General features: G+C 39.0%; 1 protein-coding gene across 14 annotated transcripts in view; it reads right to left on the bottom strand.

Moving 5' to 3' along the window:
* The window catches only part of ELMO1 (engulfment and cell motility 1), a 321603-nt gene that overhangs the window by 108920 nt on the left and 189569 nt on the right, over positions 1–23114 (bottom strand). For all 14 annotated transcript variants that reach the window (XM_088166186.1, XM_088166250.1, XM_088166262.1 and 11 more), the window contains one exon: positions 6630–6766. In XM_088166186.1, coding sequence (XP_088022312.1) covers positions 6630–6766 — 137 coding nt within the window. The remainder of the gene's footprint in view (positions 1–6629; positions 6767–23114) is intronic.

Raw genomic sequence — 23114 nt, forward strand, 5'->3', positions numbered from 1 at the left:
AGCACTGACCTAATGCTAGGGAAAGGTCTTAAACAAGCTCTTTCTGCGTCATATTCAATTGCACTACTTAAAAAAACCATTCTCAAGGAAGAGGTTGTTAATGGAATAGACCTGACAATTTTTCTGCACCCAAATTATGCTTTCTAAAAGATTCTTACTGTATTTGAAGGGAGTAATTTCTTCAATTAAAAAGCCTCATTTTCTCTGTAATCTATGCAGCAGACTTGCAAAATGTTAATTGTCACAATTTTTTATAAATCCGTGCATTTCACAATTAATGATACAATACATTTATAGCAATTATCTGTTTCCAATAAAAGTTAATAAAGTGTTATTGGCATCAGGTGTGTAAACATGGAATTTACTTTGTGCTAATCTTCCCTAGCCTGGGGAATACTGAAGTCATTCTATGTGAGCATAATTTATTTTCAATATCCCTGACTGATATAAACAACACATTCTCAAGGGAAGGTGCAGTAAAACTAACAGAGAAGTGCAATCATTCCACTAGCCCGACATTTCCCAACAGTAAAATGCAGACAGAACAGTGTTCCAAAGCTTCTCCCAAAAGAAGTTAAATTAATCTGCTTCAGACCCACAAGAAAACAATAATTCCTTGGAGGGAATCTGTGAAGAGCTATTTATGATCCCTTTCCTTTCTTCTTTCATTGAATTGAAAAGGAGGTGACAGGTTTAAAGACTGACCAAAGGATTTTACTTTCAAGTTTGTCTGAATTATTTTTTCTCGTTTGAGGTAAAGCTTATTTCATTTTCTGAAGCTTCCATTTGCCATCCTTCTACAAGCCTCCCTGTGCAGCTGGGTTGGAGGAAATAGAGCCACAGAGAGAGGAAAGCACTCCTTTGGGGCTAGAGCTGCTACTGCATCTGTGGCAGGGTGATGGAGGAGACTGGAGCAAGTGGCCAGACATCCTGTTTCTGGTTTTGACCCTGCAGCTGGTGCACTGCTGAGGCACTTCAACTCTGGGCACTTTTCTTCAGCAGAAAACTGCAGAATGTTGTTAGTGCCACTAGAGGGGATCACTTGAGCATGCTGGGGACCTGCTGCTCCCACAGGAGTGAGGGAAAATCCTGTCACTTCCAGGTCAGGCACAGAGCTACCATGGCAATGACTAGCATTAGGACAACAAGGTTGCAGCCAGGGGGCATTTTGGACAGGATCTGCTCCTCGAGTTTCCCCGTTTTGCAGTAGGGAGCACTGGTGACAACAAAGCTGGTGACAGCTCCTCTGCCAAACTGCTGACACTTTCAAAATGACCCCCTAGGCCTTTGCTTCCTCAGGGGTAACTCACATTATCTGATGGTGGGTTTGGCCCCCCACATGTTTTCACACAAACCACTGCTCACACAAGTTTGCTTCTTAAGAGCCTGTCCTTGAACACTTAGTCATATTTTGAACCCAGCCTTCCACAATTATGCATCCCTACAGCTGCTGAAAACATAACAACACTGGAGAAGATGCGAAACCTGCAGCATGGCTTTTCTAAACCTCCACTGAGGGAATAAACAGTATTTTTCATTTTTATGTTACGCTTGGTTACCTTTTCTGTTATCTTGTCAGTGACCAAGAAAAAATGTTCGCAGAGTCTGAGCATGAGCCATAAACATCTTTTGTGGTTATCCAATGCCTCTGTGTTTGCTTTGCTATTTAATTACAGGACTCACATAGGGCATTTATTGTTTGCATCTGTTGCTGCTGTGAACAATGTCTACTCTTCTGATCACCACAAAGGCAGTTTGTTATGTGTATGCCTGTCAGTGACATGTTTTATCCTCTTACTGAGCAGACCCCCCCTGCTGCAGGGGGATCTGTTGCTGCCGCTTGGCGTGTCCCTGAAATAGCCAGATACCACAAGAGCAGTTCCTCACCAGGTTGCCACTGTGAAATGGATACTAGCTGAATGCTGAAACCAGTTTTTTGAGGTGTCTGTAATTTCTTATTACAAAATATTTTCTTTTTCTTCTACGATATTATATAATATTATTACAAGATACCGTGATGATCTCAAACACATGTCCAGAGGGCAAATTAATTAAATTTTTAAGTAACAAGAAAAATGCATTGGCAGCATCATTAGCCAACCACTTTCCTATTCCTCAAACCTTTAGTTTTAGTGAATGCAGCAGATTTTGTTTTCATGCACCTTATATCATAGTACTTAAATTTTTTTCAGTTTTGACTTGTCCTATTTAACTTCAGCCACATTGGAATGAAAATCTGCATCTTGTTTTGAGTAGTCATTTTTGGTAATCTAAAACCCAACAACTATACTAATATACTAATAAAAGCAGCCACATTGTGCCCATTCTCTATAATGCAGCTTCAGCACTCTGCTAGCTAAGTCAAAATTTTTTGTCTTTTTCCTTCTACGCTGGCACTGGAAGCAGTTATTTTTACTCTTAATCTGCTTTTTTTTTAAGATGGTACAACACTAGGTACAGAATTAGCAAATTGCTCATTCTATTCTGCAGGTTTAATAAGACAAGCTATGGCTGCAACTAAAATAAACCATTTGCTCACCTCTCCTCCTATTCAAACCTATGAAAAGTAGCTGACTGAAATCTATGGAAACCAGAATTAAGAGGATAATCTTGTCCCCTACACAAAGTCCTACTTGCTGTCTCCTTGTATCCCAAGAAACAATACATATACTTTACAAGAAGATCATTAAAGAGATAGCAATCACAATGTAAATCCACATTAGGGCAATCCAGGTGCATTTACTAAAGTACACTTAGTGGGGATCACCAAAACATTTTCCTTCGGGAGTATGCTTTCATTTGGCCCCATGGGAGGAATTTTACTGTTGGGAGGGTACTTTGAATTCCACCTACCATCATGTTAAGAATAAACAATAAACCTCAAACTAACTTAATTACGTCTCAATCCGTATGGCAGCAGAGGCTGATTACTCTGAGCAGAGTGTAGATAGTCCCTGCGTGATGGAATCTGACTCATGGGCACCTATTTAAATGGGCAGGCTGCTGATGAAGGTTTCTAGATGCTGGATTCGAGATAACTCGGGCCAGTTTTCTTACAGTCAGCACTGACTCCAAAAAATCAATACACAATGCTTTCTTCTGCTTTAATAAAACATACAGAAGTATGTAAAGCTTGGAGACTAGATTATATTTTCAAAGCCATAAACCATGCTGTCTGCTCACAAATGACTCTGGAGAAACTTGTAAAGTGTCCTTTGATCATCTGTAGGCTCAAATAAAAATAAAAAGGTTTCAAATGGAATTGTTGCCGCTTGCATGTCTATCTATACAACTGCATCTTAATTTCTCTAGGAAACTCACAAAATATGAATTATGCATGTCTTAAAATGTTACAAAGGCATAATATAAGCTTAGCTACCTGTCTGAATTATTCTATTCAGACATCTACTAGTATATAGAGAGACTGAAAAAAAGGGTTTAGGTCTGACAGTGTCATACTATCACCATAGACATCAAAGGACTTTTCCTCATGCAAGAGTTGACAAAATGTGTCTCTTTTAATGAATAAGAATTGGATAAAGTATGAGATCATAAATGTTTCACTAAAATGCCATTAAATTCTTCTAACCATGAGCAAACTGCTGGTTTAATTATTTTTGAAACTTTAAAAAGGAACAAACCTATGTGAAATCTCTACAGCATAAATTGAAGAACTATGATGGCACACTATGCCATTTTGTCATCAAAAGAAAGTCTTAATATGTGGCTTTAAGAACCCTTGAGAGCAGGCACTGAAACCTGAGGGGAAATTCAATCACTTTGCCTCTTTTAGTGTCTGTCATTTCCCAATTCAAGAGAGGAGGAAATAATTCTCTGTATGTGCACACAGACCTCCTACAGACCCTCAATGTACAAGCTACTGTGATTAATCAAAAGTTTGAAATTAAACTAAAAAGTTCATTTTCTTCAATTATGATTAAACATAAAAGCAAGCAGTCTAGATTTTTTAGCAGACTGTCCAGGTCTCAAGAGTTACCAAGAAACATACAGAGAGTGTCCAGTTTTGTTTTGGAGGTTTTAAGGAAGGAAGGAATGGAGAAAGGAATAAAACAAATGATCCCATCAAGCAAGGGCATAGTAAACTGTAACTAAGTGGTGTTTCATACACTGCCATGACAATCAAGTTATTGAAACTGAAAAATAGTAACACAAAGAGAAGATGGAAGATTTAATTTTTTCTTCACACAAGTAAATTACTGCATCTTGTGAGGTCTGCTCTCTTCCCATTCACTTCTGAAAGGACGGCCTGAATGCTCCCCAGGCCTATGTGGCCTTTGCCTGCCAAGTTTTCAAAAGTGCACAGAAATGGGTACCCTTAGCATGCAGGGAAGATACAGACAGAATACTAACATGCTGTGATCACCAAAGACTCTTGCCAGATAAGGATGAAAATTGGTGGTGTTTAGTTGGTAAAGCCATGGGCTGCACTGGCAGCTGTCACCCACCAATCAGATGGGTAAACCTTGGGCACCACCATATTACGTATCAGCCCCCACAAACCCTCGAGTGCTTCACAAGCCCACACAACAACACAGTTTGCTTCACTCACAGATCCCTTCAGATGTTTATCAGCTGAGTAATTCACATCACCACCACATGTCGTTTGAAGTGGATAAGTGCACAAAAATTTCCTTATGACTCTCAGAAAGTATTTAGATAAGCAAAACATAATTAGAGAAGTGTCAGAAATGACAGAAGCAAGTGCTTAGCATTTACTCCCTTTTACAGAAACAGTTACAAAATCAAGAATGATTTCTGCAGGCATACATCCTGGGTTCAGGATCATGCAGCACAGTGCCACCACCAGACACAAATCCTAGAATCCCAATGGCAAATGTTTCAGGTTTGCCTCACTGAGTTAAGAATTACCCATGTCTTCAATGACACATCCAGTAAGACACAGTGCAAATGTTACTGAACCTGACAGAACTGATAGGTGAAGTTGCAAGACTATCGGCAACAGAAAACACAAGTAGCAAACTAGTCATATCAGTGAAAAAACTCCCTGATCTCCTATGAACATCCACAACAATGCCCAAGACTGTGAAGTGCGTTTCTTTGTTTTCCTTTTAGGGTGATCTCGTCTGGTGCCAGAAATGGAACCGTTCTTTATCTAAATTCCCTAGGATTGCTAATAATATTTCAACTCATGTTGTGGGAAATTATGTAGAAAAATCCTTCTTCTACTGAGTTACTCTAAGTAACAAGCAGCAGTTAATACATTTATTTAAAACAACCACATATTATGAACTAGCAAAGGCTAGTTCATAAAGCTGCCTTTTAAGCTCTTGATTTTAGCAAACCCATGCCGTTCAGAGAATTATTCGGCTATTGCTCCTTCTGTTTTCCTGGATCATTAGGTAGGAGATTCCATGTAAGAACAAGCCTCTAGGTCATCCGGCTATGACAATGTGTATATTGGGCTTCTTTCCCTCTTCAGCGAGGGCTCTGGTACTGCTGCCAACTAACTTGTCTGATAGAACTCAACAAAGGTTATTCTTCACTGTGAGCTAAAAATTCACTCTGAAGTAGAAAACGGTTGTTGGGACCACTTCAATAATAGACAGTTCAAATTAGAAGTCAGGCATGATCATTCCCACTGGCACTAACATAGCATTTGAGTCTGGTGACTTCAGAGCACTTGTAAGGCACATGCTGACAGAGCAGCAGTCTCACTTTCCATTCACAACCAACAGTTCTACAACCAACATCTCCCAGGGAGAGGCTCAAGATCCAGTCAGAGGATCCCAACAAAGATAAGGATGACAGTTGGCCACAAAAATGTGAGTTTGCCTCATTCTTAGAAAACACCAGAGATACTGTTCAGCCGCATAGTAAATTGGGTAAAAAACTGTATGTCTAGGGACCACTAAGACAGACCTGTTCTTTATAGCTTTTCTGAGGGTCAGGAGATTGGCTGAAGTTTCCGGAATTCTTACCGAGGAGCTTTTTGGTTGAATTTTTATTTCACTAGTTTTCAGGGTTTGTGGGGGTTTTTTTGGTGGTTTGTTTTGGTGTGTGCATGTGGTTTTTTGTTTGCTTGTTAGTTTTGCTATTTTCTTTTGTTTGTTTGCTTTGGCTTAATTGTTTGTTTATTTGTTTGTGGGTGAGGTTTTTTTGGTTGGTTGGTTTGGGTTGGGGTTTTTTGTTTTGTTTTTGTCATAGCAGGCTAAACTGCACAGCACTCTGTCATCATGATTGTGTCCACTCTTGAATATTTTATCACTTTAGTGCTCACATGAAATGAAAGGGATGTACAGGATTATCACTGCAGTACTCTCTCTGCATTATTTACAACCTTGGAGGCTGCAGCACTTGAGCATAATATTGCTAACATAAAAAGGCAGAATATCCCCTCAAGCCAGGATTTTAGTCTCGTAGTCTGCAGTGCAACATGACTGAAAAAGGTCTGTGAACCTCCTTACATCTCCCATCCTCAATCCAGCACTTTCTAAATGCTGGCATTCTGATGTGCAAAGCATCCAAAGAGATAAATCTCTAGGCTTTCAGCAGAATGGGAATTAGTAAATCCCTGTGCATCTAGGTAAGAATATATGGCATTGTTTCACCATTCTGCCCAGTTATTCCCACCCAGCCCTTTTTCTTGCCTTGTTAAAGTCCTCTGAAGTTGCCCTCATTTCCTTCCATGTCTTGTTCAAAAGCTGAATGCAGATACAGAAGAACTCCTCAAACGATCTGTCATGGGTGAAGAACATGGGATGGAAATCGTTGCAGGTCTCACTGGCTAAAAACAGAAAAAAAAAGGGGGTAGAATAAAACATGTATAGGCAGGAGCTTCAAAAAATAAATGTAAAATACAATCAGCGTATTTGAAAATAGCGTATTTGAATGAAATCCCAGTTCTTGGAGCAAAGGATGTCAAAACACTATTGTGAAAAAACAGCCCTGGTCTGCAGTCTTAAAGTAAACAAAACACAATATAAACCCTTTAGGAGACTGACAGCAAGAAGAGGAAGCAACTACCTGTTTGCCTGAATATTCTCTCAAAGTTTTTTGTTTATGCCAAGTTTTGTAGTTCAGTCTGGGACAGTGAAATAAAGGGAAAAAAGCAGAGTTCTCGTTAAAACAAGAACCTTTCCCGCTTCTATAACAGCATGGTCCACCCTGCCTCCTGAGAAACAAACACTAGGGCCCATCACTCACAAAACAGGATTAGATTTATGTACACATTGAAATGTGAAGCTCTGCTGACACAGCAGATGATCTACCATATTGTACAGAGGTAACAAGAAAAATGTTGACAGATATAGAGATGAGAATATAACAGATTAAATTTGCTCTTTGAAAATAACCAGAATCAAAAGCAATGGATCTTCTATAATCTATCCCTTATCTGAGACAAACATAATAAAAACCAAACAAACTAAAGCAAAAAGCAATCCGATCCCTAAACATCTTTATTTTTAATCAAATACTGGCTTTAAGGAAGTAAAAAAATCAAGGAACATTGTAGTGATGATCCCAAAATGAAAAGCAGGAGTGTGCTGTGATTCTCCTTGAGCAAATAATGAATTTTCAAGAACTAAGGACTGAAGCAGTACTGACTTCGGGGCACATCAGAGCAACCTGAGTAGAGAAGGGCCTTTGGCAAAGGACTAAATAGAATCTTCAAGCTCTGTCATAACTTGCAGGGCCACTTCAGTAGGTTACGTATCGATATTCTTAAAAAGGCAAAGAAAAAAGTCAGGCTGAATAAGCTTTCTTTAAATACCTAATCCCCAAATCTCTTAGCTTCAGCTTTCACCCCTTCATGAGTGCTCCTTTGAACTTTTCCCACAATCACTCATATGATGAAACAGCATCACTTTACTTCAGGATTAAACAGCCACTACTTAGGCAAACTTCCTCCCATGCAAGAACAACGGAATTATCAAGCACTGCGATAAATCACATTTTCCTGGGACTGAGTCGCTGTCTGACATCCACTTTCTCACACTGGAACTGGACAAATTAGAATTAAGACTCTGTGCAGGAGGATGTGAATGGTTCAGGCAGGCTGACTTTGTGTGCTCTCTGCAGGCACGGTTTTGGTACCTCTTCTAGCCACAAAATTCCCCTCTCAGTGTGTTCAGTTACCTCTGCTGCACCATCAGCTCTGCTGTAGGAATATGAATGGTGTTCAGAACCACCTGAACCCTCAAAAAAAAAAAAGTTTCTGATCTTTGCCAGCATGCAGTATTCCAATTAGAAAGCAAAACTCTGAAGCTTAATTGTAAATTTGAAGCTTAATTTTAACATCAGATTTACTAAGATCTAATCAATTCTCCAGCTCTATGGCAAGGATGGGAGTAAAATTTGGAGCACAGGTTTAATTCAAATCAAGTAAACTCTATTTAATTCAAAAGATTTGCAGTCAAGGGGGAATTAGTCAAAGCAGAGACCATATTTATGAGGAACAACTCAATCCCTTCGAGAGAACAAAATGCCTCAGGCGTGCTTTTCAGAGCAGCTTCCGTTCATTCCACTGAAGCTGCAAGGGCTCAGCACTTCCAATAATCAGACCTTCAGCCTGTAATAATGTCAGAGGCACAACAGAAAATATTCTCAGAGGGCACTTGTCTTTAAGTCAAGAAATACTATAATGATGAGTAGAAAAAAAATAACACCAAGCAGAAGAATGCAGTCAGTACCTTCACTGCACAAAACAAGGCAATATGTACTGGCCTCTCTGATCCTCCTCAAAGCCAGAAGTTCTCACTGCTCCAGCTCATAAAAATCAATAAATCAAAATTAAAGGCAAGGCTGGGGATTCTCAGAAAATTGATCATCAGTTCTAACTCATGCTCCTTAAGATAATCAGCCTCAAACTGTATCTACTATGCTGACTGTTCTGCATGCAGAATTAGAGATGCCACCTCTCGCCACCTTATTTTATAAGTAGGCAACGGATGGTGTTTTATGCCTTTCAGTTTCAAAATGAAGGAGTATAAATCACTGTTACTGATATAAATAGAGAAGATGGGCCTTTTAGAAGGCAGGATGAACATCTTAAAGCACAAAACAAATCCTAGGAATAATTCCAAACTAAACAAAAACCAGCTTCTTCAAAATTCCCACGATCATTCAGAGGGCAGAAAAGAGAAAGAAATCCAGTCTGCTTCAGCGGTAGCCTTTTGTATGCCTTGAAAATTTTATTCATACTAATACAAAATCACAGAATTCAACAGAAAAATCTTCAGGCTGCAGTTTAACATAGTTAAATTTATGTTCTGCTCAGAATGTTTAAATATCTAATGAAAGAGAATCCTTGTCCAAATACTTTCCTTCTCCTTTTGACAGATGAGCTGAGGATGAAGGAAAAGGTGATGCTGTTGCTGCTATTTTGTAGAAACCAAAGTAAGACTAAGTTACAAACTGCTGTCTTTGCCCAGTCTCTCCAGCCCCAAGTCTGGATCTCCAATATCAGAGTACTGCCTCTCTCTGCAGTGAGTGAGCAAATTTAAAGGCTGCTCAGTTTTACTAATTAAAAACTTCTTGAATTTATTTTTCACTAACTTGCAATTTGACTAGTTCTAAACTGAAACAAAGCCTTGGAAAAATTTGGAGACCTTCTGCATAGGAGCTGCGTGCAAAATTTTGGTCCTTAAACCCAGTACTTTCTAACCATCCTTTCCACAACCAGGGACCAACGACATTTACAACCACATAAAAATAGCCACACGGTTACAATGTGGGGACACAAATCATAATGATTATTCACCATCAAGTTTTAATTATGTCTGAGAGATCACCTTCGAAAGGCAAGCCACAGATGTCTAGCCTAGATAAATCAGGTGAAGATCTTGTTGATTTTCCATTCTTGGCACAATTCTTGGAGCTGTAGATCAATATTCCACCTCTCAGGATACAAGTAGTCCCTCAAGTTTCTAGCTGATCTATAGCTGGAACTTTGAGAAAGAAGCTTAGTTCTAAATTGCACTGGCAAAAAAAGGAGCTAATTTGTACCTGGGAGTTTATGTGGTTCCTACAGTGTGTATTTTTAGTGTCTACCCAACACAATTTTGTCTGTCAGTTGCTTCCTAAATTACAATAAAGACATTCAAGCATCCCAGACTGTTTGAAGAGTAAACAGATTTGACATGTTACATTGTTCCTCTGTGGATTAGAAGAAAACGACAAGGGGGAAAAAACTGAGAAAGAAGAGTTATACCTTAATTTTGTACCCCATCTCTAAACACCTTTTCCCAGGAGACAGAATATCATCAGGGTTGAATTTCTTTTAGCTGTGTCAAGAACAGCTAGGTATTTGCATATTTGCATAAGCCTGTCTTGAAAGGAAACAGATTATTTGATGATGTTTCAATAAGTGTTTTGCTTGAAGTACAGCAGAGATTTACATTTCGAAGTTGCTGTGGGGAGCTGAATATGGACAAAAGGGATTTCTCCATGCAAGACAGACTCCAGGAAAGGACCAGTGAACCAAACCAGACAGCAGGCTGCCGTGTCACCTCACTGTCCAAAAGAGTATGAACAAAAGGCCACCAGTTCAACAGAAATTGGTTGATTGCTGTAAGGGCTCATTACATTATCCCCTCATGTTAAAAAGTAAATAACAAGTAGATATCTTCTGCATGTGGTTTCCACTTGGAAGAGGAGGAAAAGATTAATACAATTTCTTACCTTAGATTGTTTTGTGGAACACTAGGGAGTAACACAGAGCTAAGAGCACGCTGCCCCCAAAGCTAGAACAGCAGGCAGAGAAATAGTGATACACCTCTGTAGACAAGGTACTGCCCTTGATCTTAAGAAAAGTCTGCTTTTTTTCTGACTCTACTAAACTGCTGTGTTGATACGTCTTTAAAACAGCATGCGGTCATTCTGATCTCCTTTGTGAAGTTCTTGAATTCAAGAGATGAAAAAGATTGTACTGATATGAAAATCATATCTATCATGAAGGGAATGTTTGACATTAGGAACCACCCAATCCATTATTTAAGAAATCCATTCATGATGCTATGGGGGATGACGATGAGGTCAGTTAAACAGTCATTTTTCTGTAAATTTAAGGCTTGGACCCATGAAATTGGGAATGCATATGAAAGACAATCACAAATGAGACAATTCAAGAATGTCAGCTATGTACAATTGTTCTACAAAACAGAACTTCAATAGACCTGATAAAGTGGATAATAAATAAAAGAGATAAGGTTGCTGTGTATTCTCAAATATTTCAAAAGCAGGTGTCAGCTTAAATCAATCATATTATTCAGTCAGCCATCTAAACACGGTCACCTGGCAAAAATGCTGTCAAACAGAGGCAGGCAGACACCTGTGGTGAGGGGTCAACCTCTGTGCTAGGGGTGGTATTAACAGATCCTGAAAAGCATCCTGAAAAGTTGCATTGGAACAATTTTGAGGTGAGGGAAGCAGTGATGCAGAATCCAGGGAAGCTGGTTTGCAAAGTTCCAGGGAGAGAGGGGTTCAAAAACATCTTTCTGTCTGAAAGGTACCTGGAAGCCATGTGATCCAATTTTCAAAGAGAGCTGTGCTTTCTCTTCCTGAGCTGCTGCTTAATTCAGTGTGAGTCATTTATCCCTTCAGTTGTTTTCCTGAATTCCACAGAATGGAGATCATAATATTTTATCAGAGAGGAGGCGAGTGGAAAGAACCATTGCACTTTCAGAAGTGCAGCAAGATCCACAAGTGAAGGGTGCCATAAAGGCCTTGGAAATATCATCTCCTCTTGGCATGGCCTCCTCTGGGATTATTATTTGCCAGTAAGAGAAAGACCAAAGAGCAACTAATTCTCACTAGCACTCAGGAGGAGAAGCACTGTAATTTCTGCTTCTCCCTGAAGATTCAGTACAGAAAAAATAACTACTGCCATGACCATTTTTATGTACGCAATCAAAAATTCTCTCAGTAATACAAGAACATATAAGAAAAAGAGTACCTAATACTGCAGAAATACAGTGATTTCCAAGTTTTCTATACTGCTGATCCCCGTGGTCTGCCAGCAATAATTTGAACCTTTGGCTACCTTTCTGGCACATGATAGGGAAACGGTGTAATTTAAAGCAAGGAACGCCACTGGCAGTGGCAGTGCAGTAATAAAGTGGTAACATTGCTGCCAATCATGGGATTTTCTTTCCTAGGGAACAGTTCTTTTTAGAAGACTGAACTGGCATTAGAACAAAAGACACCAAAATTGCCTAGCAACACAAGGCTACAAGAGAGCTTCAACCTTTTACCTTACCTGATCACATATTTAGTTGGAATAGAAACTATAAGAAATTGCTAAGCATGCAGCAAAAACCATCAACTCAAACTCCTAAGAATATAAGGCAATACCATGTCTCTAAACCTGTGAGATCTATAATGCACTATAGAGGGAAACTGGAAATAAAAACACACATAAAAGGCATCCTACAGTCTGCAAGTTTCTCAAGGCTGAGAATAAATTTTAACATGCAATGAAAAACAAGGATTCCATGAAACTTCGGGACTAGGATGTTCATGGCACATGCAGCCCCAAGCTCTTCAGTAACTTCCCCAGATTTGCTTTAAAGGTGACTGCAGCTTTGTCAGAAAAGCATATCCTCTCCCCAATATATGATTAAATAAAGGAGCCACTCTTTAAAAATCCACCTCTCCCACTGTCCCAAATAAAAGTGGTGAAAGATGAACCCTGACTACTGCAGCACAACTCAATAAAGCCCTGCACTCATCACTACCAGCAGATCCAGCAGTCCAGAGGTAGCAATAAGTAAGCATGAGACTCATTCTGCCACATCCAGCAGTCATGGTGAACTGAAAGAAACCAGTGGAGCCAGTAGTGTCCACACAGGCAGGCTCACTTGGTAAAGATAACTCCCTTTGCAGCTCTCAGTAACTACAGAGGTTTCACTGCACATCTCCTGCATAGACCAGACCTGAAAGCTGAACACTGTAGTTTGGAAATGCAAACAGAAAGCAAAAATACAAAGATAATTTTTTTAAAAGGCTCTTATATGCAAATAGGAAATTAGAAAGATTAAAAAGATAATCATGCTGATAAGAGTTGTTCAAGAGCAGTTCTTGTTCAAGAGCAGGTTTTTTTTGTTTGTGACAAAACAGATGCCAATTATAAATAAATCTGAACTTCCTCTGCAATCTATTACAGCACACTGCAGGGCAACAGCTCATTTCTCTCCTTCCCTCTTGATTTCTCCACTACTTCCAGTACTGAAAAGAGCAGTAATCAATAATAATAAGAAAATGTAGTTTTAAAACCTGATGGATAAATTAGAGTATCATTTTCAGAAGGGAGAAAGCATTTCATATGAATTAGTCATGAACTTCTAGGAGAAAACTCCTTGAGAGTGGAAATTGTATGAAAAAACAAGGGCTTAAATTCATCATACCAGAAAAAAAATCTTCTTTTGGGAAGAAAAGGACATAGGCCCACAAACGTATCTCTAATTATGCCGTTTTTAGCCCTACAATATCCATTTGCAAAGTTTATTGCTAAACGCTACATTCTGGCACATTTTCTAATGACTGTTGCAGCACCTCAGATACAGAACTCAGAGGCTGTGGTCAGAAGTTCCTGGGTGCAGAAACAGACATTTGTTCTGCTCCTGCTTGTGCACCTCCCACAGGCACTGCAATGAGAAACTGCCTTTCATGGCAGAATAGCTGACTTTTCATGTCTTATTCTGACCGGTTTAGAGAGCACCAGCTTATTGCTTCTCCTCCTGGAAGGATTCTTGCTAAAAAGCAAATGCTTACCTCTAATTACTAATTTTCTTTATTAGGAAGTTACACAGAAGTATTACAGGTAAAGATACTGTGAGATACTTCATCCAGAATATACTCTGGTTACCATTTGAAATACAGATGGCTGTTTTGATTCACAAGAGAAGAGGAACTGTCACTGAAAATTAATTCTGGTTTAAGTAGGCTGGCTAAGGCTCTATCTGTAAGCAAAACTTAAAGGAGCCTATGAAAACCTGCAGAAAAAAAACCCACGAACAGTAACTTGGGAAGTCTATGGATTTTTTTAGGTTCCCCCTTGCTACCTAAGCAGCTCCTATTACCTTCCCTGTTCCTAGACATGGACCTCCTCATTAAATTGAGATTTTTAAAACTATACTGCATAGAAACTACGCAGTCCTTGTGTAAGACAACTAGGGTAAAGAACATATTTTTTGGGGGTGTTTGGTCTTCCAAGTGAGCAAAAGTAGGACAACTACAAGAAGAAAACAAAATGAAAAAATGGAGAAGCCAACAAAACAACAGACAAGTCAGGAAGGAAGATAATATTTTTCCTGGTACCAATGTATTCCTCTATTAGAAAAAAAGGTTGCAACTGAATTACCCATGCAGACCTGGCACAAATCAGATGATCTGTACTTACCATTAGAGGTATCTGTATATGAGATGCCTGCTCTGCAGCATTTTTATGACAGGCTGTTAGGCTGCCGTCAGTGTCCCCATAGTGGCGTATGAGACAGCTGGCTGCCTGTACCTCTGCCTAATCATTCAGGCCAGCTTCCAAAATGTAAAAGCGGTGAGAACAAAGGTCCAGTTACCTAGAAAGTGAATTAAACTCACCCAGCTCCTCTACTATCACAGAAAATGGAACACTATAATTTCAACCACTTGCTTTGAATCAATCCCAGACATACTCAAAATGCCAAACAAGGTAACAGACTGAGACATAGACGAAATTACATCAATATCAATTTAAAAAAATATTGTCTATGATTAAGGTGAGGGAGTTCACTATATCACACATCCTAGAGCAATGGCATCTCATCTTTCATATCAGATCAGTTCTGAGCTATGCTGAAACTACATTGCTTGCTCAAGAATCAGGAGATGCACACCTAGCCCTTGACTTCTTTGAAAATATGTGCATTGCCGCCACTACTACAGCCCCACAAAGGACAACCCACCTTAGCAGTAACACCTTTCCTCCCTCCCCTTCTGCATCTCTACAAACTGTACCTCCTTTAAAATATGCATATTTATACATGCATGCATTAAATTGCCAAATAATATCTTTCTCCCCCTCTTTGTGAAAAGAAAATATAAGAAGAAACTGGCCACTGGATACAACTCTGCACAGGCAAAATCCTGTGCAATAAGACCCAGGTTGGGAACACTCCTCAGCATATCTACAGCCCACTCTCTATTCCATTCTTGGTCTGCCATGGGCAGCTCTAAGCTTGACAGTGACAACATGGTGACCTGTGGGGAAATCTGTGGGGAAATCTTCCCACTCCCAATCCTTCCTGGAACCCAGATGGACCTGCTGAGGTAAAGGTCATTAACTCATGGTGAAAATTGCACCTTACTTATCTAACTGCAACCACTTACATTATTTTCTTCCCCTACAAATAGTCTTAATCTGTAAATTATGTTTTTAACTCTCTGGGCTACAGTCCCAAAGTCAGACTAACAGAACAAAAGTAAAACTGCTGAAGCATACTCTTTTTAACACAGACCAAACTGAGTAATTGCTACTCACTAAATGGGAAAACAGTGATGTGGCAGGGTGCAAGCTGCTCAGGAAACATTGAACCTCAGTGCTTGTTAGTGTTTTTATCCAAGATCATCACCATAACACACTAAGCGCCAAGTGTCTTGAAATGGCTCTATGAACATTAATCAACTTCTAGAAGGACAGTAGTTAACACTAACTCTTCAAATGTTAAGCTTGACTTCTTGAAGGGCAAATGGAAAATCAAATAAATTAGGCCACAGTCTTAACAAGAGAGGCTATTTAAATAATACATTTCCAAGTGACACATTCAGTTCATAAGTTATTCCATTGGAGTTTTTCATTTCATAGACCACTATGAACCAATATGTACAATCCTACAGCAGACAGAGCATAGTTTTGGATAGGTAGAACTACTGTTATCAAAAGTTATGTTTTAGAAATGTTTTATTAGGCTGTTATATTGCCCTATTTTATGTTATAGCTCTTCTTTATAGCCTGAAACATTAAACCAGCATTTCAGTCATACCACTATAAAAAAATAGTACATTAAAACATTCCATTTTAGTCTGGAAAAACAGGTTGCTTGCTTAAAGGTATTCTAAAGAGCGCAAACATTTTAGAATTAATTCCTGCCCTATATCACAGATATAATTCATTATATCTCTGAACCTTTTAATTTCTAAAAAAGCTTAGAGACTCACCTAGCTCATATTAAGTGAATTAGTGCAGGATGTCTCCTCATGATGCTGGAAGACAAAAGGCCCTTGAGTATAAACCAAGTGAATATATGGAAGACTGAGAGAGGAAAGAGGCCCAGACTTTGTTGAGGTCACATCTTTGTAAAATATCAGAATCAGGACATTAAGGATGAAATTTAATCTACAGTATAATGTCTCCAGTATTAATAACAGCACAGTATTCCCTGGGAGTTTGTTCCATTACTTGTGTATTCTCTAGTTTTACTGTTGTCATTGTTATTTGATATATATTTTCTCTTTTGTATTGTAAATCCATTATTTGTTTTGTCCTTGTTGACTATAAGAATTGAATAAGGTAATTTTTACATCATGCCTTGAAGTTCCAGAATACATTTATATCTTTTCAATCAATTTATTCCAGCCTGACCATGAGCAATGGCCTAATTTTTCCTTGAGGATCTTATTTGCTGAAGTGTACTATCACTCACTCTAGAAATATGCATGAAGATCACAGAAAAGAGACACGAAAGATGAAAATAGTTATTTCTCAGAACAAACAAGCAAAAAAGAGGCAAGCAAAACCCTTCAGCTGAAATTTCTCTGTTGGACTATGGCTATATTTGAAAAAGGATCTAAGCTAACCTTCTTAGAAATTCTCTCTTATTACTCCCATTGCAGACACTTAGTAATTTCAGACAGGAAAATGAAAGTCATCTTGTATACACAAAACCACTCTTTGTTTCTGCATTTCAACTTAAAATTAGTTCTCAAAATTTAGGATTATTGCTTGGCTGTTTAGAAAAGCATTATCCCACTTATGTCTCAAGAGATATTGCATATGAGGCAAGTGAACTATCCTCCTTTTTCTTAAAATAAACTCATTCATAACACAAGCTTAACAATATATATTCATCTGGAAAAAATACCATCATGTCCTAAATAAGCACTTTACAAATTTTCTTGACTGACTCTGACCATCTGTAGCATCATATACAGGTTTTTAGCATCAATTCAAAAACTGTGAAGGAATACATCTGGAAAAGGAAAGTGTTTCCCAGTCTACTGTGACAAGTTAGAGAAATAACATTTCCAAACCAAGAAATAATTGATATTTCAAATGGGTGAAAAAATAGCTAAATTTCTCCGTCACCAATAGGACAGGTTGGATATGTTGGTTTCAAAATTACTAAGGCAAAAGAAGCACCAGACAGATGCTCTTATAAAAATAAGTGTCAACTCCTTCCCACTTAAACTTATAAAAAGTAGTAGAAACTTTTACTGTTAGATTAAACTTCAGCAGACAAGACTTCTTCCCAGCAAGGAATTACAGAGAGTATGAACTGAATTGAATCCTAAAACTCTGTGGTTTTGGTTTAGGGATTGTATTTGGATTATTTTTAAACTGGAACCCAACCTGGTTCAATATCTGGAAATACCTCCTGAGCGTGAACTGGCACAAACTTAGGAAGTTCATTGCTCTTGGCAGCTCAGTGGAATGGCTCAACTGAAAGTGGAAACACTCTATCTCCAGTTGTAAGTTGTTGAGCCTGGAGAACTATAAGCTAGTCATTGCAACTATTTCTGCTCCTGCTGGAGAAAACTTGCAGTCAAACTACTCTATGTATCTGTGTGTATCTGGCTGTCGCACAATCAGAGCATATCTCTCCTCTCCTCTCCTCTCCTCTCCTCTCCTCTCCTCTCCTCTCCTCTCCTCTCCTCTCCTCTCCTCTCCTCTCCTCTCCTCTCCTCTCCTCTCCTCTCCTCTCCTCTCCTCTCCTCTCCTCTCCTCTCCTCTCCTCTCCTCTCCTCTCCTCTCCTCTCCTCTCCTCTCTTCTCTCCTGTCTCCTGCTTCCCAAACATAGCATTAGCACCAATCCCACTCCCACAGTACAGCAGATGTGTTCCAGCTTAAACTGGAACCATTTCAAAATAGACTCAACAGATTTCTTCTTGTGTTACCCATTTATATTTCTGAGGTCAACACCTCCTCAAACAATGAGATGTAAGGGGTTTCATTTTTCTTGAGTAGATTTAACTTACAGCCTTCTTGTTTTTCTTCTCATTCCTGAATGACATGAGGGAAATTTCTTTGAAAGTAAAATCAGCACAGTTAAGGCTTTTAAGATGTGAGTCCAAGCTATCAGTGGGTTTTGACAGCACAAGTGTCACTCCAGCTGAAGCTGTGCTTCAGCAGACGTCCCCTCCACAGCAGAGGAGGGATTTCTGTCATCTCCCAACAGGAGAAACTTGGTCACACAGCTGGGGACATAAAGCCACCCGGGGGTGCCACATTTCTGTGCCATAGCCCTGATGTGGTGCCTGGCCTGGTCTCCCCTGGGCTCAGAGAATGGGCAGCAGAGGACCTTGCCCCTGTCACACGGAGACTTCAGTCCCCCAGTTTGGTGTTCATACTTGTAAATTGCCACAGATCCTGACATCCTTATAAAGGCTTCAGGTCTTACAGAAACTTCAGTTTTCACATCTACCCGCATGAAGGTACCCCAATTATGTGTCAAACTTACTGCTATATAATTTGCAAGAGGGTATGATTTATATCAAACATCCTCTTTCTTAAATCATGCCCCTTCCTTCACCATAAAACACTCTTTCTCTCATGAAGTCCATTCTCTCTGACCTACAGAACGCCTTGCAAGAGAGGCAGAATTTTAATAACTTTGTCATGCAAGAGGAATACAAAAGCAAACACAAGGCTTATACTTAACAAAAAGAGGAGGGAAAGGTAAAATTAGTTATTGTCATGGCTGATCTTAATAGCAGGCACAGCTTCAGAACAAATTTTGAAAGTAAGTAAGAACACATTGAAGTAAATAGAGACTGGAAGAAATATTGCACAGGCTTACCAGGAAGGGATCAAGTCTGATTCATCTAATCTTTGACAAAATAACTCTTGTGTCCTGGAGTACAATGCAAAAATGTGTATTCTATCACCATCTGTTAAAATGTGGGAGGGGTGGTGATCCTTATCTCTGTGGGAGATATCCTCTGCTGATGTGCCATCTGATAAGATCGGGGGATGATCATCGTTATCTTTTCACAACCCATCCTTCCTCCAGAAGATATATTCCATTAATGGGCCATTAAGTCCTATTGTGTGACTGATAAGATTACATCATCCCATTGGGAGATGCCCCAACCAGGGGCAGGAGCCAAGCCTTTCCTACCTAGATAAAAAACTGGGGTTTGGGACCCGAAGGCAGACCTTTCTACTGGATCCCAGAGGAAAGTCGGACCTTTTCCACATCATAGCTGGATCTTCGGAGGAAAACTGCACCTTCTACAGGAGCACTGCTTCAACAGAACCACATCCGTCATCCAGGAGGACTGCAGCCACCATTTATAGGGACTGCTACCAACACCCTGACTGACAGGGCGTCAGGTTGTATTTCTGACTGTGTTGGTGGTTGTTTCTTTTCTATTATTGCATGTATTTTATTTTTTCTCTTTTCTCCTATTAAATTGTATTACTGACTTGGAGTCTCGCACTGGTTTTACTTTCAAACCAACACATCTTGTTTCTCATGGGTGAAATGTGATGGGCTTTATCAGTTCAGCATACAATTTAGTTCTCCTGCATCTGACTTAAGAAAAATATTTTTATATAACTCCGTGTGCCAGGCAGAAAATCAGCAATTCATCTGGACAAAATAGGATTTGAGGCAAGAATCATGCGGTGGGTGAGATGCAGATAATGTATGGAAACGACAAAAAGGAAAGGGGAGGTATTAAGCTAAGGGCAGTACTGCTTGAATTTCTCAAAAGTCAGTCTCAGACTCCAGATTTTTGTTAATGATTTTGGCTCAAAAATCTAAGAGAAACTCCACAAAATTTGCTGGAGCTCAAAACTGGTGACATTGCTGATGGTATCATAAGAGAAGATCAGACTGTCATAAAGGAAGGACTTTGAGGTCCAGAGAAATCAAAATGGTATGGCACTGATAAGATTTCGAGTAGTAAAAAGGATTTCTGCTCTGAGACTCATCAGTTGTAAAAAAAAAAGAGTAGAAAAAAAGACAATTTGTATACAGAGCCATCACTATGACAAAAGTCCTAAGAAAAGCAACTCTAATCCTAAAACACAATCAGTGAGAAATTTCTAGCATGGGTTGTGAAGTATAAAAATAATTTGATACAGGGTACTGGTAATACACAAACCAGAATAATACCTGTAATTCTGGGCACATGTACACAAGATAAGATACAGGGACTTAAATGAGAACACAGAGGGAAGGGCTGCTAAAATGGTCAGCAAGTGGAGAATGGTATTGAAATGGACAGAAATGTCTATGCTGGTTTAGTTTGGCACAGTGAAGGCTGAAATGAAATAATAAAAATACATGGAGGAAAGGACAGAAACAGAAAGAGAATACCTGTTAAATAAAGAATAAATCTGGCACAAAGATTTCCAGATTTAAACGATTTCTGAATATATTTAGATTGAAAATGAAAAGGTTTCAAACCATCTCATGCATGACAAGATCAATGATTAGTGTAAAGATGTAGTTCAATAAATCCGTGAATGGGAATATATGTTGTGTCTACCTGCAGTGATTCAGTTCTAACCCCTCATTTTCACTTCTGCCGTTTTCTGCATTTATCATTAAACCCAGGCCAACTACCCCTTAGTGCCTGGGAACTGCTGCATTCATTTGCTCTACCTGAATTTGACTAATGTTGATCTACTGAATCTTCAGTAAGAAAATGTATTGGCTATAAAAGGCATACACAAAAAAAATCTGTTTCGAGAAAAAGAAGTTACTCAGCCTGCACAGTGCCAGAAATCCTTTTTATTTAAACCTTTGTAATACTTTACTGGAAACTAAATTGCACTAGTGAGGGTGTTACATCATCAGTCACAGTAAGCATTAGAGAACTCAGGGACAATTCAGAACATTTCAACAATAATTATGACATTGCCATCTTAATGAACAATAACTGTGTGCACCATTAAATGTACAAAAATGGAAAGTAAACTAAGGAATCTGCCCTGCACTCACACACTGTTTCTGACAGCTCCATAACTATTACAAATATTGCATTGTTACTTTTTCTCCTTTCCCAGTTTCAACTAGTTTTCTCATGTGATCATCTTTGAATGTGCCAGTATGTTAAGATTTTCTAACTTTATGCTTTCAGTTGAAGTGGCTGGAATTTCAGGCAAACACTACAATACCCTCTAACCTTTGGCAACAAAGCTTACACTTCCTCTGTAGAAGTGGACCAAAAATAGCATCGTCTACAATAGCTTTTGCTTATCAGCTGCAGACCAGAATATACCAGCTGGGACTGAAAAGATTTGAGTTTTTCTCACTAAGATAAGATCATGCACCACAACTCCGTTTCTCTGAGTATAGAATATAGTTCCTTTCTTCCTCAGAGTGATTGTTCAGATGGGCTAATACATATCACTTGTCACAGTATCTCTAAGAGTATCGCAGAAAAAACTTTGTCCTGGGCACTCATCATTCAACTCAATCTTGTCTTGATGGGAGGCAGAACACTCAGCTATTCTAACAAATCCCAGAAAGAGATGGTGTGAAAGTTAGCTCCACCTTAGACTCCCACTGATAGAAAAAAGAACAAGAAGGTAGAAATGAGGCACAATAGTTCTTCTTATTAAATAGATTACTTACTATTACTGAATAGTTGACTGGTATTTTACTGTTAAAGAGATTATCTCTCTGATAAATCATCACAGAGAGTCTTAATAGTCACCTCTCATTTAAACACCAGTATTTGAAAACTGGTGGATGTTTTAGTAAATCTCTAAATCACACAACTGCAGGGAAGTGTTAACCTCAGCCATGCACCCCAAAATGATGGTGCTACCACATCTAGTACTGAATCTGACGCAAAAAAAATTCTTTAATTGTGCTCTGAATATATTGTTCACTGCCTACAAACCTTCTTTTTCCCCATGTTGAACAACATTGCTATTGAGGGTCACTACAGGTCTCCAGTTGCCTTAGAACTCTTGCCAAACTAAGCTAGAAGTTACTCAAATTTCACTATTTGGAAAAAAATAAACCAAAAAAAACCTAACCAGAAATAGGAAAATTGCTTTTTAACAGAGTGTAAAAGAACACTTGCTTAATATGAACGTGTCCAGAAGAGCATGAGGTAAGCAAACGAATTCTGATCTAATGACAGAACTAAGCAGAGTAGTCGAATGCATGCTTAAGTCATAAATCTCCTTATTTTATTATACACCAACATCTCCCTGACAAGTATTTTAGCTATAATAGGTATGTTTTTGGAAAAAAAGAGAGGAAAAAGGGACTATTTATATCACAGAAGAAGTTTTTGGTGTTTTTTTTTTTAAAGTATCTTCTAAGCCATTTGTTATTATGAATGGTTCTGATTCTCATTTTGTATGATTCATGGCAGAGAAGTTGCCTACAACTTGGTAAACTTTGCTGATAATAATGACTTGGGCATTAAAGAGTCAAGCTTCATCAAAATAATCCTAGCATATAATGGTTTGGTTTGGAAGGGACCTTAAAGATCATGTAGTTCCACCCCCCTGACATGGACAGAGATACATTTCACTAGACCAGGTTGCTCCAAGCCCCATTAAATCTGGCCTTAAACACTTTCAGGTATGAGGCATCCACAATTTCTCTGGGCATCCTGTTCCAATGCCTCATCACCTTCACGGTAAAGAATTTCTTCCTAATATCTAATCTAAACCTACTCTCTTTTTGTTTGAATCTTTTCCCTCTTTTAAATAGTTCCTCTCAATCTTTCTTGTAGATTCCCTTCAGGTACTAGAAGGCTGCAATTAGGTCATCCTGAAGCCTTCTCTTTTCCAGGCTGAACAATCCCAATTCTGTCAGCCTGTCCTCATGGAAGAGGTGATCCATCCATCTAATTGTCGTGGTGGCCTCCTCTGGACTCACTCCAATGGATCCATGTCCTTCCTGTGC

Source organism: Sturnus vulgaris, chromosome 1 (assembly GCF_052056855.1).
Source record: "Sturnus vulgaris isolate bStuVul1 chromosome 1, bStuVul1.hap1, whole genome shotgun sequence".
NCBI classification, from domain to species: domain Eukaryota; kingdom Metazoa; phylum Chordata; class Aves; order Passeriformes; family Sturnidae; genus Sturnus; species Sturnus vulgaris.